The sequence below is a fragment of the Haliotis cracherodii genome, unplaced genomic scaffold (assembly GCF_022045235.1).
Source record: "Haliotis cracherodii isolate W230 unplaced genomic scaffold, xgHalCrac1.p SCAF_3, whole genome shotgun sequence".
Lineage (NCBI taxonomy): Eukaryota > Metazoa > Mollusca > Gastropoda > Lepetellida > Haliotidae > Haliotis > Haliotis cracherodii.
This window is the reverse complement of record NW_027266286.1, coordinates 48,858,479-48,877,249: the sequence shown is the minus strand read 5'-3', so window position 1 is coordinate 48,877,249 and position 18,771 is coordinate 48,858,479. Positions and strand designations below refer to the sequence as shown.

At 38.4% G+C, this 18,771-nt stretch overlaps 1 protein-coding gene across 1 annotated transcript; it reads right to left on the bottom strand.

Annotated features, from left to right (window-relative positions):
* Positions 1 to 1,152: 1,152 nt before the first annotated feature.
* LOC139476005 (uncharacterized) lies at positions 1,153 to 15,421 on the bottom strand. Its single transcript, XM_071259235.1, has 9 exons — positions 15,376 to 15,421; positions 8,217 to 8,300; positions 7,864 to 7,926; positions 7,635 to 7,694; positions 7,040 to 7,099; positions 4,654 to 4,719; positions 3,824 to 4,122; positions 2,573 to 2,677; positions 1,153 to 1,686 (listed from the first exon to the last, which is right to left on the bottom strand). The coding sequence occupies exons 1-9, from the start codon at positions 15,419 to 15,421 to the stop codon at positions 1,153 to 1,155; spliced, it is 1,317 nt and encodes a 438-aa protein (XP_071115336.1).
* Between the last annotated feature and the right edge of the window lie 3,350 nt (positions 15,422 to 18,771).

Genomic DNA, 18,771 nt, shown 5'->3' with positions numbered 1-18,771 from the left:
TTTGCGCAACTGCGTCCTGACGGTGACGTCATTGGTGTTCATAGACTGGGATTCCTCATCAGCAGATACACAGTGTCACGACGATTACGACGTCCTGTGGGAATTCGGGCCTACAGAGTCCCTCGTGGAATAGCCTTGACCCGCCATCATCAGTGAAATAGACGTCAGTGATCTTGAACTATGCGACGTTGGCTGCGACCTGATTTATTGAGGATAATGTACAGTGAGGAGACTAGATTCAGCTTGTGTTCCATCCTTATGCGGATGCGGACGAATCCATGGATAGGTGAAGTATTGGCTCCAGGATTCATCTGGGAGTTTCACCCTTCTGAAGACGATGGTTATGGTGTGGGGCGGGCTTTGTGGTTAAAGAAGACACGTCTTTTCATCATCCGTGTAAATTCGACGTTGCAGGGATGTCGTTCTGCAGCCATTTGTCCAGAATGGATACTGCGTAAACAGATCAATTCCAGGCTGCACACTGCTCGAATTCTCCAGGATTTTCTGAACACAAATAACGTACTCGTGTTATCCTGGCCGTCACGCTCACCCGACCTCTAACCGATAGAATATCTCTTGGATCATCTGCCGGAAATCCTACAGCAGCTGGAACCGTATGTCAAAATGACGCAAAAATGAGGCTTACGTCCTTGTGGACGCCCGAGGATATTGATCAAAATATTTATGCCATTATCGAGGTGTCATGGAAACGTTCAGAAGCAAATTGTATGAGTGGCGGGTGCTACCGGTACACACCTGGTGTCATCACTGATTCAAAGTGATGCATTCATACCATTTTCACAGCTACGTTTTCTGTTACGCCCAATGGAAGCTGTTTCGTTTGCTAATCGAAACTGCCTATTCTCTGGCGTTGATGTTTTATGTTTATAGAACTAACCTACTTGGATAAAATGACTCCGAGCCAATCAGTCCTTGTTTTGTCCCCATAATGGCAAGCGACCTTCTGCTCTCCGGGCATAGTCTTTATCCACCAGACAACGAAGACGGTCTTATACCATCATAAACACATTTAATTTACTGATAAATATACATAAAAACATCCAACATGTCAGAATGGACCAACGCTCCTATGGCAACTGCTCCTACATAACATGTTCCAACGAGACGAGATGGCCACTTGTCAATGAATTATCATATTTTTCCTGTACTGCTTTTTCGCTCAAGTTCATGAAAGTAATTATCACGTTGATCACGCATTAACATTACTTTTGGGTGCATGCCGTATGTCGAATAAAATGTAGATGTGCGACCGCGAAATAGTTTGGTAAGTATGATGTTGATAGCTGACTGATCAAATCGATGACACTTATTGTAATTGTGGATGTAAATATTACAGTGCAAGTCAAGATGTGGGTCTCGGGGGCACATACACTTTGGACTCATGGCACAGGCCACCCAGGGTTTGACAACAGCCTCTCTTATCAACAGTTCGTTCCGAAACACCATGAACGTTGCTTGGTGTTCAAGGACTGGAGCGAGGCTGCAGATGTCCTCTTTCATGTACTTCATTGCAACCTGCAGAGTATGTTGTGCCACCGAGTTCACACCTGGGTAAATGACCATGCCACGTCTTTCTACGTCATCCAGCAGGGGTTTGATGACATTGTTTGAAAATCTAACAGAAGCGTCCATCCATACCAATATGTCTGCTTTAGGTAGGTTAGCCTGAAAACACAAATATATATATACCTTTTCTGAGACATTCACAATTCACGAAGTGTTACAATGGATCATCAAGATTTCGCAAGATAGAGATACTGCTATCACCATTTCAAGGTATTCTTGTACATGTAGTTGAATACGCTGTTTGGCCAATTTATCGTTTGACAAAATTTGGAATAGCAAGGAAAAGGGTTTCAACCTTTAAGGATGGTATATTTTGGTTGATTTGATTTGGTTGTGGCTCTTTCTGCGACACCTTTATAGAGAGTTACTATTGCTGATATGTTGTTTGATCAGGGTTACCCCATTCTTGGCCCCAAAATACAGCTTTCAAAACGTGTTTATGGTAGCGATGTGAAGGACATGTCCAAATTTGATGCATGAGTGACAAATACGACTCCCTGTTTTGATTTGTACCATATGTTCACGTGTTTGTTTATATGAACAATTTACTTGTCTTTGCATGTGTTTGTGACGGTGCCCTCCTTGAGGCAAAATACGGACATCTTCTTTGCGAACACCTCCTATCATGACTATGTTATAGTGATGCGTACATGCTTATAATAAAGTCGGAATCTAAAATAGACTACTGTTTTAATCCAGATGTCTTATGATGATACCGTTGACTTTGGCTTGTAAATCAACATGGTGGTTAAAACATTTGGATAAACATTCAGGTAGGTATATGTTCATTTGAAAAGTTACAGAAAGATAATTTTTAGTATTTAATTCTAATTCCATTGTCTTGTCCGCTCGTGAACTAATCTTGTCATGTATTTGTGTTCATTCGATATTAGCTTCGATCTTGTAGCTACTACTTGACATATATAACTTGCAATTGATTTTACCAGAATGAATGTACGTAGTTTCATTACAACAAGGAACATACTTGCACAATCATTGGCTTCCACGTGTAGCACTTGAGATTCTGTAATCTGGATGGCATAAACTTCAACGGAAAGCTTCTCACTTCACAACGACAATGTTTCTTGAGCTGAAGGAATGAGAGAAAGTTACCAAATAATCGAAATGTTTCAACATTTTAGTTAAATACATACCAATCAAATGTATTTTGGATGGGTTGGGTTCGATTGTTGGAAATAACAGGCCACGCGTACCTCATGCTTGTCTACACATTCAATTGAGTGGGTCAGGCTGTTTAAATGTACACCAATGTCATGGTGATGCGGTGGTGTTGATATTTGCTATGTTGTCAACTGGTTTGCCTGTCCAGGCTTGACGCCCATTTAAGCTGACTATGGCTCAAACCAGATTCACCCACTCCAATACTTTGGTTGGAATTCTAAATGGATATCTATTGGAAATTACTTTAATACGTTTTGACATTGGTATTTGCGATAGTATGACTGCTAAGAAAAGGGATTACGTTTACATTTTCTGTAGGACAGTGATCAGTTGTCATGTTTCATTTGTACATGTACTTAATATTTTTGTCTGCAGACGGTGATTTGTTTGGATTGCGAAGTGAAAGATAATCTAATTAGCATGTGGGTGTTTGTAACATGAACTACATAGCTTCTCGAACACTCAAATAAATTGTTTGCAGTTCTGTCTTCCAAAGTAAAACTCATTACTATTACTGCCTTAGAAGTGAACACAATTGTACAGGTATATGTTAAATGTGATGTTCAGGTAAAGTTTGCGTATGTTTTCCATTGTCAGGTTCATGCATAAATAGGGATTGTAAGCTCTGAGGCTGCTTTTACAGTAGCTACTGATCATGATATATTGGTGTTTATATATTTCTGTGTATATGTGTATGTGTTCCTATTTGTAGATACTTGGTGGCATTTACTTGACTTCACTTGTGTATTGGTATGTTTTGCTTCTGATGTGCTATGAATATATAAATATAGTGTTGTTGTTGCTTTGTTCTCATTCCAAAGTGAACATATTATCGCGTTTGCATTGTTCGTGTCGTGTTAGGATATATATTGCTTTGCCGTTGCATGGAGAGGTTGAGCAAGTGACACTTGTGCCTATAAATATGCAGCCTTTCACATGCTACTCAGTTAACTGTAAGAGAGGGATGAAGCAATACAACCATATTCTTTCCGTGAATTTCTGGATGTGAGATTTAGAAGTTAGTTTCATAGTTAACAACCGTTACTGAAATCACCTGTTGTCGTTGCCATGGCAACAATCCGAGATCATAATATACAAATGTGTAGTTATTAATCAGTGGGAAGACATTATGTTGGAGGTTCCTGATCAGACCCTGAGACTCATTGTAGTGGTTGCTGGAAGCGGCAGTGACGAACATTGCTCTCCTGCCGGTAGGGGGCTCTGGGAACAGCCCCATTAAGAGTCTGAGATCCTCGGTGTTCAATCCTGACATGGTGGACAAGACATTTTTCAGGCTTTCTTCGGGTGTTGCAGGCTTGGGTTCGCGGCAAATGGATTCCATACAAGCTCTACCTGAAATGAAATATATCACCTATAAAGCAAATCTGCAATAAATTATGGTATTGAATGCTGTTAAGATATTATAAAGTCAATATATCAAACGCTCCAGGTCATGTCGTCTACATTTCTTGATTTGTTTTTTGTATTTAAAAGAATGTACATTTTATCCAAATTGCATGAAACGACTCATGTTTCACCATCTGGTTAAGTCATTCCAGAAATGTTATGCTTGACATCCAGAGGAATTAAGGATTATGACACGTCGCTTGTCAACATCATGTGTGATCCGTATCCCCTGCTTTGAACTTTACATTGAGTTTTCACGCCTTCCAACTGACTGGCACTTTCTATGAAAATTGTGTGAGTGGTGTGTGCTATCGGTAAAGCAGAGCTTGCTTATATTATCCTTTCGCGAGCACCTCAGGGATTTTCATTGATCTATTCATATTATTTTTCATTCTACTTTCTCTTTGCGCCCTTTGGAATATGTTTCAGCAGATTGTCAAGACTGAGTATTCTCTGGCGTTGATGTTTTGTATTTACCTGCTTGGTTTTCCTTTTCACACGGTTTAACATCATTCACCTTCCATAGTCCTGCGGTTTGTAAATCTGTGGTGAAAATAAGATAAACATGAGTTTGCAACAGTGCACGAACGCTTTCTTAATCGCACTTGTTATTGTGCTGTAACTTATTCAAATTACCTTTAGTAAGGCATACTAGCAATTTGCAGACGGTTTCCAATTGAAAACCTGAACAAGTATTGACGGATCCAGATCACAGCGAGGAAAAAAATGCAACACGCAACACAAGTCAAGTTGATTCCTAAATCTATACTTTGACAAAACATCTCAGCAACCAAACGACCGAAGGCAGCCGCGTTGCTAGCCTAACATGAAGGCAATATTTACACAGGCGATAATGTACAATGCATGACAATGATTTTCTGTTTTACGCTTTCCTGTACCTGCTGCTGTCTAACAATTTGACCAAGGCGATAAACTGTATGCGAGTGTTGAGTAAAAACACCAGATCACTATCGGGCGTTCTGATGTTTCGTTTTATGTCGGCGGGCCGTCTCCGCGTCATTCCAAAAACGTTTAAACATGGTATTTGTTGTTATCCTGCATGGCGCTCGGTATTAAAGGGCGACACCAGGGACTTGGGCGGCTAGGAGTCAGTAAACTGTGTCTGAGTGGGGTATACATGTTAAGATGCGGCATGGTATCGATCAGTTGGCACACACACACATACACACACACGCGCGCGTCGTTATACAAGTGCAATAAACTTGAACGCGACGTTCAACCCCATTACACCTCACCTCACCTTTCATGTCTGTGGTGCGTGGATGAGATTTTCAACAAATTGATTTCGGAGTCAGACGTTAGCATTACTCAAAAAAGGAAAGGCATAACCATATCTGTGGTGTTTGAAAAAAACAACACTTCTACAAACAGCACAACAATGAACAGTGGAAAAACAAAAACAATGACAACGGTCAAGGACAAGAGCAATCACCATCTCGGGTGTCCACCATTAGCGTTAAAAATTGCGTGCCCATGGACGAAAGTACGGATCACATATTGGGCACTATCAACCTACATGTACTTTAATGGCGTTGAGATCTGGTGATATAGGGTGCCGAAAGAGGATTTGTACATTGTGGTTCTTAATAAATATGTTCGAAAGTACCCTTTCCATAATTATAAGAAATCTCTGCTAAAGACAGAGTCCATTGTACGATTCTGGCTGTTTCATATGTGTGTTTATGAATCACTATAAACTATTACTGGTAACAGGTGTTACGTATCCTGCTCATCCAGTACCTACCATCACAAACGCATGCAAAAGGCAAGTCAGTTGTCCACGTGAAAAAACACACACACGGGAACGGACAGTATAAATCAAAACAGAGAATTGTATCTGACATCAAACCGACGCCTTTTCACCCACGCCTTTGTGTTACATTACCAGTGGCAATGTGGCAATGTGAACTTTTGCGTTGTCTTTAGTAAACTATATATTATTAATAAAATGTGAGGAAAGGTTTCTGATGATGCTATAAATTCATTTGTGATAATTGGTAAACGAACTAGATACGCACCACAACAGCGAAAGTCGAAGTATTTCGTCCGATACATGTGTATTAACAGATTAACCCCCCCGACTGCATTACAAAAAGGAATACACGCCATGTTGGATACATGTATTTTCATTTGATAACACATATAACCATCTTCTGTGGAGTACGGTCACGCCATAATGGGAATACGCTCATCAATGTTCGGGTGATTCCGAATAGCGTAAAATATCAGTAGGGGTTCTAAAAAAGCAATATTGTAGCAAAATCTGACATGAAATAATGATATTCGGCGACTAAGAAACAACTTTGTGGTAATAGCAATGTGTAACTTGTCTCATTAACTGATGTACGACCTCTTCCATGTAACGATTACAACTGAAGAACACAGCAACAGACGATACAATTGCAATCAAAATAGGGAATTGGATAGAACAGCAAACCCACGCCTCTTGACCCACACTTTGAATTGGTGTCAAATATATACTGAACAACAAAAGGTCCTGTGACATTAAATAAGATTTAATGCAAAGTTATGTTTTTTACCAAATCTGAAACAATTTCGGTTTGCAACAGATAAAAGACCCCTGTAAGTGTTCAAATGCTTTAATTTGCTATACTGACTTCAGAAAATGCGTGATTTCATAAAAAATCATGTACATCATTTGTGTCAATATGCACGTTTGCGTTGTTTTTAGTAAAATATAATAAAATCTGGTTATCTGAAGAATATCTGGTTATTCGGTCTCCAGTAACAATTTAAGGATTTAAATACGGGCTATTGTTCTTTGTTCAGTGTTTTTATCATAACTGCTATCGATTGGTTAAGCTTGTACACGTTACCTTACCGTTTAATTTCTTTTCGTAGTTTTTCAACATGACATCAAAGCTGACATTCTTTAATGGAACTGAAAAGAAACAATGTTTGTTTTGTTATCAAGACCAATTCATTTCAAGTTCTTTCTCCTGAATGACAGTTATGCAGCGTTTCTATTTCTGTTCAAATTACAGTTACACCCAAAAAACTTATGATATAATAAATGACATGGCGATCGCCGGATTATTCATTGATTTTGTTGGTGTGAGTCGTTAATTGGGTTAGTAAGGGATACAGTAAGAAAGGGACAGTGAGATAGCCGAGTGTTATAATTAAGTGTTCCCGTCACACCGAGGACACTGCTTTGATTCCCAACATTCCCTATGATATGGGCTTGCCTTGGTTGGAATCAAAGATTTGCCCAGATTATCATAACAGGATTATCAGAGCCATATCCAGGCTTGGGAGTTTCATCAAAATAGTAAACGTGTAGGACTTCATTCCTCAAACTGAAAACTGTCCAGAGCGGCGTTAAACCAAACTCTCTCACTCGCTCTTAAACATGGTTCTATTGCGCTTGGTCTTTTTTCAGGTCAAATACTATTAGGAACACCACTTATCCGTACCTTTTATAATGCTGGAAACACCTCTCAGCAACACAGAGAAGCTGACATTCCCAAGAGGAACTGGAACAATATCAGGTTATTTTGATAATATTCAACCTTCCAATACAAACTAAGTTAATTAGAATATATCGTATTGGTTATATACACATTATGCGTGCGCGTGTGTGCATATGCGTGCGCGAGGATCTTTCGTTCGACAGGACGGTGTTCAGAAAATTTCACCTCTTACCTGATTCCCTTTCCCCTGGTAGATCTGCAAGATGTGTACAATCATTGACATGTGTTTTTTCGCCTGAAACAAAAAAATAACAGTCGATGGCGATTTCTTGTCTGGTGTAAATAGTAGCAATAAGGTCATAGTAAAACATAGTCCATTTTCGCCCAAATATAAAAGAAATAACTGAGTTGCTGAAAACGCTTTCTTAAAAGAATTAATGTACATAGATATGTGTACATGTCGATTTACGGAATCATATTAAGGGAATAACAATTATTGATGTTCAAATGACAATGTGTTCAAAGATTACTGATGACTATAGCTATCAATGCAACGAGTTCAGATGAATGTTAAACACTACTCACATGTCCATACATATGCGCCTGCATAAGTTTTGATGTTATTCCTGAGGAAAATGACAGCAGCAAACAATATGACAACAGCTAAACCTGGAACAATTAACCACCACATTATTATTTTCACAAAAGTTCCATATGTAATTATATTTTTTTTTTATAATGAACATATAATTACGCAAATGCTCCTCCAAGAGGATTGAGTTTGATTGTATTTTGAATATTTTAAATACATATATTATATGTACATCATTCACTGTGGATACTACTTACCATCCTTAAGTACATGTATGGCACACCATATTCATGCTTGTGGGTTTTATAATTACCGAAGTGGTAAACGTCAGAGACCTAAATCCATTCCTTCTCACAATACGCTGAGACGCCTTATAAGGCACAAATGTACTGCTCGAAACCGAACTCCTCAATTTTAAATTATAAAGATTAAACACTAGAATAATAAATCATCCAACATCGGAGGGTTCGTATATTTTGACTGGTGTAGGTGACCTTACAAGTTCTTGTCGATTAAAAAATATACTTGGTTCCTATTTCAATTAATTTCTCTTTTCACACTCCCCCCGTGAATGTCCACAGTCTGAAAATAACGTGTCGTATCATGACTGGCAGCTTGAAGTTAACTGTCAACACGAATCCAGGTTTTCAAAAGAAGTGTACAACATCTTTCACCAATTTGAAGATACCCAGCGTTATTGGACAGAGTCTAAGATAAAAAATGTTATATTTTCTTAGTAAAGTACAGATTATCGTACTGAGACCAGAATTCGAACCCACATCTCCAGAGTGAGACAGCTAATCGCCAGCACACACAGTCAGCGATATAACCCACTCAGCCGCCGAGGCTTCCACAAAATGAAAGTTCAACAACAAGTAGTCTAGATCAGATACTCTGTGTACTCCTCTGACAAGTGAAATGAAAGTAAACTCATTTTTCAATAAATTTGTAAAATACGTGAATAGCTACAATTATTTTGATTCAGCGGATATGTATAAACTCTCATGTTAATATTCTAGTAATTAAGTTCACATCTTCTTTGTGTGTGTGGCGTGCACACACATATAGAAGCAACAAATGTATTATTACCTGTGTTCATTTGTAATCCATCAGCAATAGTGAAAGCATGTCCTAACACATCTGTTTTGTCATGTATACATCTAGTTTGTCCATGCGCATTATTAAAGATGCAGCAAGATAAGGCGGCATATATATTCATATATATTTGTAAAAAAACATAACAAAACCATGAAGAGTAGCCCGAACATTTCCTCGAAACCAGATTCAATATCTTAATTAGTTATGTCACAAAACATTTGCCAATGTGTTTATTCAGTAAACAAAGATCTGGGCTGACAGAGATTGAATGTCCTTAATCAAACACACGTAACGCGGAACACAGCAGGTGACATCCTAACCTCTCTTGGAATAACGCAGACTTGAATTGTGTTGTATTTTGCCTGCATTCGACTTCCTTATTCACAGGCAAATAGGCTTGAATCCATTTACAACTTTTATAATCATTTTTCACATTTGTTTCCTTTTCTGTAGGCATATATAGTGTCTCACGTGTCTCGTGAAATATCATGTTTCTCTCATCCAGTGCCGGGGGAAAAGGAGATGAGAGAAACATGATATTTCACAAGACACATGGAATATACTATTTATTATATACTTTTTGTGTAGTTGTCTACCGGAAATATAAATTATTTTATTACAAATGTAAAACCTTGAAACTTTCATTCTTCCCACCTACGAAGTTTTGCAACTTGGGCATTTGTGTTTACACAAACTATCTCAACTTGTGGTAGGTGTGACACTAGTCAACATCAGGTTGACACGTGTCATAACAAGTTCCAGCCACAACAATAAGTTAGATGTGAAGGCTTCATTCACCTGAGGGTGGTCACAATCATGCATTCTCTCAAACGTGAACAACGCGCTGTAATAAACTTCCTTACCAAGGAGGGATGCAAAGCAAAAGAAATCCATGATCTCATTGGTAAAGTGATGGGTAAGGAAGCTCCTGACTATTCCACAGTTTGCCGTTGGTCCCTACAGTTTATAAGGGGTATAGGATCCATAGACGATGACCCAAGGTCAGGCAGGCCTTTAGATGCCACCCAACCAGAAACCATTGCTGCTAAAGAGAGAAGAATTTTGTCTGACCGACGAGTAAAAGTATCTGAACTTTCTAGGGAATTCCAAATATCAGTTGGAACTGTTGGAACCATTATTCATGAGCATCTTGGTATGTCCAAGGTATCTGCAAGATTGGTACCTAGAAACCTCAGAGCTCAAGATCGCCATCAGAGAACTGGAAGTTCCTGGATCTCTATACTGCTGATGAAGCTGGATTTCTTTCTCGTCTGGTGACAGGTGATGAAACATGGATCCTACACTGGGACCCAGGAACTAAACTGGAATCCATGCAATGGAAGCACCCCAATTCTCCGCCTCCGAGGAAGTTTCGCACTCAACCATCGGCTGGCAAGGTAATGGCCACCATATTTTGGGATGCAAGAGGCATATTACTGATTGATTACGTGACAACAAAAAACTACAATCAATGGACAGTATTATGCTAATGTAATGAAAGAATTGCGAAAATCTAATCGACAGAAACGCCGTGGGATGTTAACACATGGTATTCTACTTTTGCATGACAACGCTCCGGTTCACAAGTCGAGAATTGCACAGGACGTCATATATGAATGTGGATTCGAACAGTTAAATCACCCACCCTACAGTCCAGACTTAGACCCTAGTGACTTTTTCCTGTTCCGACAAATGAAATCTGCCCTACGCGGAAAACGGTTCCAGGATGACGAGGGCATACAGGCTGCCACAGAGGCGTGGTTAAAGGGCCAATCTGCGGATTTCTATAAAAGTGGTATTAAAAGCTTGGAGGACAAATGGAATAAATGTATTGAGGTGAATGGAGATTATATTGAAAAATAAAAGTGCAAAAGATATTCTGCGACTTGGTCTTATATTGAAGTTGCAAAACTTATTGAACGCCCCTCGTAACACACAGGGACGGGTCATCATCCCTTGTATTTGGGACTTAAAAAGTAGTCTCGTTTTTGAAAAATCATAAAAGATTATGAACAAAAGTAACAAAAAGTATTTAGCGTCGCGAAAATTCTGTATCACACATGTAGATTATATACAAAATCAACTTTATCAAAAAATATTCTTGAGAAATTTCGAGACCGCAGTTGGAAGCGAAAGAATACACGCTTATTTGCGAAACTAACGGTCTCGGTTGACGTGTTAAGTGAGAAATGTACTGTTCATAACGGAACATTTTCAAGAGAATAACAAACGCCTTGGAGCGATATTAACTCCATAAATGACCGTCTGTCATTTTGCCTTGTCAATGTGTACACAAGTGTAAAAGGGACGTCAACAGATTCTGAACGGGCCAGACACCTACGATAACGGGTGACACTGGAATAAGGAATATAAAATAAAGAATATACATGTAGTTGTATGCTGCATCAGACATTTGATGTAATTCTTAATGTATCCATCTGCACATTTGTTCGTTACCATAAAGACCATCAACTTTTAACAACACGCTATACAACGTTGTACACCCAATCAAACTAGAACTAGGGCAGCAGTATTCCTCTGAGCATAAAATCTTGAACATACTGCATGATCCTAAACAGTTATGAGTGTAATATATTATGTTGATATCTTGTTAGTACAAATAGATTTTACCCATCGTCTATCCGATTATGGAACTCTATTCCGTTATCAGATCGAAAATCTACGATTTCTTGTTTTAAAAATTCGTTACAAAAGCACCACCCCACGTCACCTGCGTACTTCGGTAAAGGAAAACGAAAATACAACATCTTACACACAAAACTGAGATACATGTGCAGTCAATTGAATTATGATTTATATAGAATTGGTATAAAAGATCACCCGAACTGTACATGTTCGAATACATTATGAAAATGCATACCATTATCTCATGGAGTGTACATTGTTTAGTCATCAGCGTGAAATTATGTTAAACAGCCTTAAAAATATTGTTCATAACATACCTGTTGATGTAAACTTACTGTTACACGGCAATTCAGATCACGTTGTTACAGAAAATGAAGCTATATTTAAGGCAGTACAACATTATATATGTAGAACAAAAAGATTTGTGTAAAGAACTGTTCATTCATCAATGTCTATACATATATACATATATATAAAACATTTTTTTCTTGATTAATATTTCCAAATATTGATTTTATTCATAATATATTTTTTCAGCAGTGGATAGCTGCAATATTAATGATGCAGCTCAAAGCAATATTTACTTGTTAGTACTCCCTTTGAAGAAAACATTCTACAAAAATCAGTTCTGTTTAATCTTTGTTGAGAGCTGTATGTTTCCTATAAGCAGTGTACCTGTCTAGCAATACAGTCAACATGTTCTCAAAACATGCCGGCGATTCATATAACACTCGTTAAGGACAACAGCCACGAAACTGTGAAGAGCCTTGCAACTGTACCATGCATTGTAAAGATAAGTTTGTGACGGAGTTTAGCAAATCTACATAAGAAAGACCTCCAGTTTCTTTTTCAAATACACTCATGGTAGCAATGTAACGGCTTTTTTTTCTAAATTGTAAAATACTCGCACCTTAAACAAAAATATTGATAATTTAGAAATATAAATACCAGGATTTACTGTTATATTTACCAGTCATCTTATTTTACTTATGAAAACAAGATACGCAATGAATATTGATGGGAAAGAACAGTTATATAATATGCAATGTCAACGTAACAGAATAACTGATCTCCATGATCCGCCGAAACAGATTACATTGGTGGTAAAAGGCAAATAACGGTAAAAAATATATGAAGTGATCACAGAAAAACAGTGATGACACCAGGTGTTCGCGAAAAGAGTAAGCATGTCCTGTCCTACCGATAACATCCTCTATTCAGACAATTTGCACAAAAAGGCAAATGTTTGTTGCCTGAAGCCGCACAACAATACTGCGATGGTGGCCTGTAAACAAACCACACAATCAAGTGTTGGACCAGAACTGTAAAAATCTGTGTATAAACACTGCCATGTAGATATCTGCGACATCATATAAATCTATGAATAATTGCATACGTGTATATCTGCGATATTGTGTAAATCAGTGTGTTTTGTATATATGGGATATTGTATAATTAACTGTGCATACAATTGAATACATCTATGACATTGTGTATATCTGCGTATAAAATCTGTATACACAATAATTGAAATAAAAACAATATTTACGATTAATTATTAGGTTGTCATTAATAATTATATGGGCAACCTATCCGCTCTATCAAAGGGTAATTTAGGCGGATACTATTTATCCTTCGTCTCTTTTTGGTTTTCATCATTCATCTACTCTGCTAGGTACTCCTGGCGCTCGGGAGCAAGTCTAGGGGTGCGCGACTCCTACTTGTATTACTTGGCAGAGGTACAGCCCGGCCATCGGGTATATTTCTTCACCGTCCATGTTCGTATGCTCAGCCAAGTCTCAGTACGCTCAGACAGTATGGAGAGCGCGACTCGTATTTAGAGACTTAGCTGAAGTTAAGTCTTCCATGTACTATTGTTATGTGTCATGTATATATGTATATACCGAGAATCCCCATATGCCAAAACATTAATGAATGTTGTTCTTTTATCTGTTGTCGTGTTGTTATTGACATTATAAAAACAATATTTACTATTAATTATTAGGTATATTAAATAAAAATATTTCCTTTTAAAGTTGTATGTTACATTTATGGGACATGGGCTTCAAATGTCAAAGAAATATTATTTTCTTTTGGTTTGGGGTTTGTTTTGCAATCTCAAGATGTTGGTGAGACTAAATGATTCTTAAATGAGTTTATCCATAGGGTTTAAGATTGTCATACACAAACATTGTATTCTGAGGTGGCAAAACTAGAATTATATTCAGTGTTAAAGATTAGAGCCATTCTTACTTTATTAAGTGAGTGAGTGAGGTTTTACGCCGCTTTTAGCAATATTCCAGCAATATCACGGCGGGGGACACGAGAAATGGGCTTCACACATTGTACCCATGTCGGGAATCAAACCCGGGTCTTCGGCGTGACGAGCTAACGCTTTAACCACTAGGCTACCCGACCACCCCTACTTTATTAAGGATTGGTGAATTGTAAATGATGCATAATATCGGGAAAAGAAAGAGCATCGATAAGACCTTTTTGTCAATTTTACAAAAAATGACAAAAACATGTAAACATGTAATTAAAAATGAAATTAATTTTATGTTGATATGTCTCGCATATGTTAATATCAGTCCTCTGAAGTAAGCGTTCTAACATATTTCGCACATTACATCAAAGGTGCCATCAAACTCCGATCATCACAATTGTAAATATTTGTTGTTGCGTTCATGTTCCAAATGGCTTCATTGTATTAATTGTACTTGGGTCAGAGGCCTTAACACTGAAATAGCTGAGTGAAGAAAACATTAACTTTGAACCAATATTATAAAGCATTGTGTGACGAACAGAATACATGTAACCACACGTACATGATCACTGCACACCCCTCAAGTTTGATCATTATCGAAATGTCACAAAGCCTTGCTTATTTTACTGACTTGTCGCAGGGAAACCATTCTCTCAATTTACTCAAGTATTTGTGGATATATCTCTGTGACATCAATTCATGTCCACAACAAAATATTTCACCATCATTCAATTCCTTCTGTGTGAGGCTTTGAATTTATCAAGCAATCCTCTCAGCAATTAATATTTTACTGATTTAAACTATAATTAAACCTTTGTTTGTTAATAATTGATTGATACTGGACGGGCTTCCTGTAAATGCGTTTTTAGTGTCTTTTCATGACAATGTTTATGTACAACATACAAGCTGAGGTGTCGATGGTTTCTCCGCATTTTGTTTTATTTATTCCTATATAAGAGTCTTGAAAAAGACATGATTGTGGACTCTATAGATAAAGTGAAAATGAATATTGAACAATTTCATTATTAAATACAGTGGATTACACGAGCCAAATAAATTCCACATAGTAACAGTAAACATGTATATGCGTGGACGTATATCCAGGTAGGTAATACTACGAGAAATGTGCTTGATATACTCACTCAAAATACGTTTTGTTGTAACTCTTTTGATTATCCAGCGAAACATCTTTCCCAAGGTGTATGAAACCAATGAATAGCATAAACGCTGTGCAAACCTTATCAGCGATTGTTTTTTGGGGTGTGATAAGTTTATCACGTGTCACAAGAAACTTCGTTTACCGTACATATAGTAAGAGAAAGGAATCTTAAAATATTCGACTCTTTAATGTCATTCAGTTAAATCAACATACTATTTTTCATGGATGAAAACTGAAAAAATAAATTACATGGCCCTTGGAGGTAGAATCACTAATACTGTGTTAAGTCTATGTTAAAGTGGAGTATGACAGTCAGTGTGTTACAATCACTTTGTGACATCCACTGTGGGCGTCCAGATCAGAATAGGTAGGTTCCCAGCAACTCGGGTTTGTCGTAATAATAATATCGATTCACCAGGTTTTTTTTATCGTAGCCGATTGCGTTTCATTGTTATCTCTATTCTAGCAGATCATGCCGGTATATTCATACTCATAGATCGAAATAAGAGGGATCGGTCAAGCGAAAAGAATGTGTTGTATCCAGAAACCCAGATCTTATTAGGAAATATCGTGTAACCATGATACACTGACATTACACACATTATTTCATTGAAGTTCTTATGTAGTAAGGCGTCCAATTAACTGGGGATAGTTGTGGCTATTAGCAACAGGTTGACGACAGCCACTATGATCTTTGCATGTTAGCACCATAACAGTGAAAACATTGGAAATTGCAGTTGTTGCATTGTACCTTTTACTAAAAAGAAGCTATGCAGACAGAATAGGCAAAATTGGCTTCTTACATGTAGATTCATGTCATTTCAATTCCAGTTAAGTGTCATGAAGCAAACTAGTTGCCATGTTTTGACCAAGCTTGGCCATTTGTTTGGCACCAGACAGTATTTTTTCCCCACACTGCATCAGGGCATTAAACCACCCATTTCAGTCACTACTAAATACAGAAGTAAACATTAATCTTTCAATCTACAACTAAAAGTAGCGCTAGCAAATCACGATTAATAAAAATTCTTTTCCCCAATATCCCATGCCTGGACTTGTTTTGCATATGAAGATATAAACAGGTGCATTACTGAGCAATTTCAATCCATGATCTAACAACCCAGATATACGTGGAGTTAACACGAGGTTGCAAAAAACACTCGTAAAATAAATAATTGTATTATATCATAAGTATAATAATAAAATTCAATAATAATAATAATAATAATAATAATAATAATAATAATAATAATAATAATAATTATGGATTTGGAGGTCACTGGAATTGACTTCCCCGAGCGACTACATGTACCTTGAACATATTGCTAATGGAGCTCGAGGATCTACACTAAAAAAACAGATTCTGCCTGACGAGTCCTTTTCTAGTGATATCGGCATGTCCTTGGGACTCGACAATTGCAACATTCTTCATTTGAAACGTGGCAAGGTAGAAGAGGGAGGATCAGTCACTATACTTGGAGGAGGAGTTATTGACCATCTTGTGAAGGGTCAGGCCTATACGTACTTAGGGATGCAGATTAGGACAAACTCCAGAATGCTCATATTAAGGGCAAACTTCGGGCAGAGTACAAATGTAGACTAAAGAAAATCTAGAGTTCAGAGCTGAACGTTCCCAATTAAGTCAAAGCCACAAGCAGTTATGCTGTGCCCGTCCTTTCGTATTCTTTTGGTGTTGTGGAGTGGACGAAACAAGTAATTCAGGGTATTGACACCATCACACGAAGAATCATGTCAGAACAATAGATCCCACCACCCTCGCTCTTCCCTCAATCGCTTATATTTACCAATTGTGATGGGAGGGTGAGGTTTGATTAATGTGGAGGCTCTTCATGATAGAATTGTTTTGTGCACTTTTGCGCTTATTTATTTGTCTTATGATCCTCTTGTGAAGCATGCCAAGACTCATGATGAAAACAAGGCATTCCACAGTTTTCTAAAACTAGCCAAGGATGTGGGACATAATCTCAATGTAGGTGTTGATTTTGTTGATGGTTCTGCACTGCTGAACGGTACAGAAATGAATGTCAACCAAGCAAAGTGCCATATCAAAGAGAGGCTTTCTGAGCGACCATTGCATCGAGTTTATGTGCAGTGTGTTGAGAAGATCAGCAATTCTGCAGAGTCCTTCACTTGGATGAAGTCGTCTGGCCTGAAAAGTCCAGTCACCCCCCACTCGAAACCGTCGATGTGTGAAATTGCATCAAAATGTAAATATGAAATGGAGATTATGTAATGAATTTAATGAGACTGCCCAACACATTGTGAGTGGATGCCCAGCTTTGGCAAAGACACAGTATCTTAAGAGACGTGATGGGGTGGCTCGATCATATTAGTACCGTCTTCGCCATGCTTGTGGTTTTGATACAGATGTCCATCCATGGTATGACCCGGAATATGTAGAGGGCGTCATGGAAAATGATAAAAACAAAATCCTTTGGAATAGGCCCGCATACAGCCTCAGACATATTCAGGCCAACAAACCTGATCTTGTCCTTTTTGATAAATCCAATGAAATCATTTATATCATTGAATTTTCTGTCCCTTTTGACAGTAATGTGATTGACAAGATTGAGGAAAAACATGGCAAATATGCAGACCTCGCTTTCGAAATTTCAAGGTTGCATCCCAAGTACAAAGTTGTCCGACTCCCCATTGTTCACGGTGCCTTAGGTGTGGTACCTCCCAATCTGTTGACTGACATCGGGAGAGTACCCGGGTTTGCTATCAGGAATACAGCCCTTCTGACAATATGGGTAATGCAGAAGGCTGCAGTGTGGGGGAGTCTCCGAAAAGTTCTGGGTGGGTTTTACTAGGCAGCGCTTCCTGTGAGAAGTCCCATTCGCTGTCTGGGCTGCGTGTAGAGGGGGCAAGGGCCCTGAGCTGATGATGAGCCTAACCCGCCTGACTATGCCAGGATCACCTAAACCCTCTTTGCTTCATTATTTATTTTAATCTGTAAATAATAATAATAATGATATATATAGCTGCGCGCAGCGATGTCGGGCTCTATGATTTCTCATACCACTGAGTCATTTAGTTCGAGCCTACTTGAATGCACGTTATAAATACAGTGCACATGCGAATTATATAATGTAATTAATAATTTCATCTTTCACTGGACCGTTTTGGCGAAATTGGTGGGTGCCGGTGCATCACTGGGTGTTCGCAACCCATTTCAGTGCTCGTTCATATTCGAATCCTGAAATGGTTTGCTTGGGCCAACGCCGTCTGCCATAAATATGAAGGCACCGAATGCGGCATATCACCGCTACTGAAACGGCGTGTGCAGGAGGGTCCCAGGGTGTCCTAAACACATTTCAGACCTCAAGCATGTTCGAATCCTCAAATGGCTTGCTTG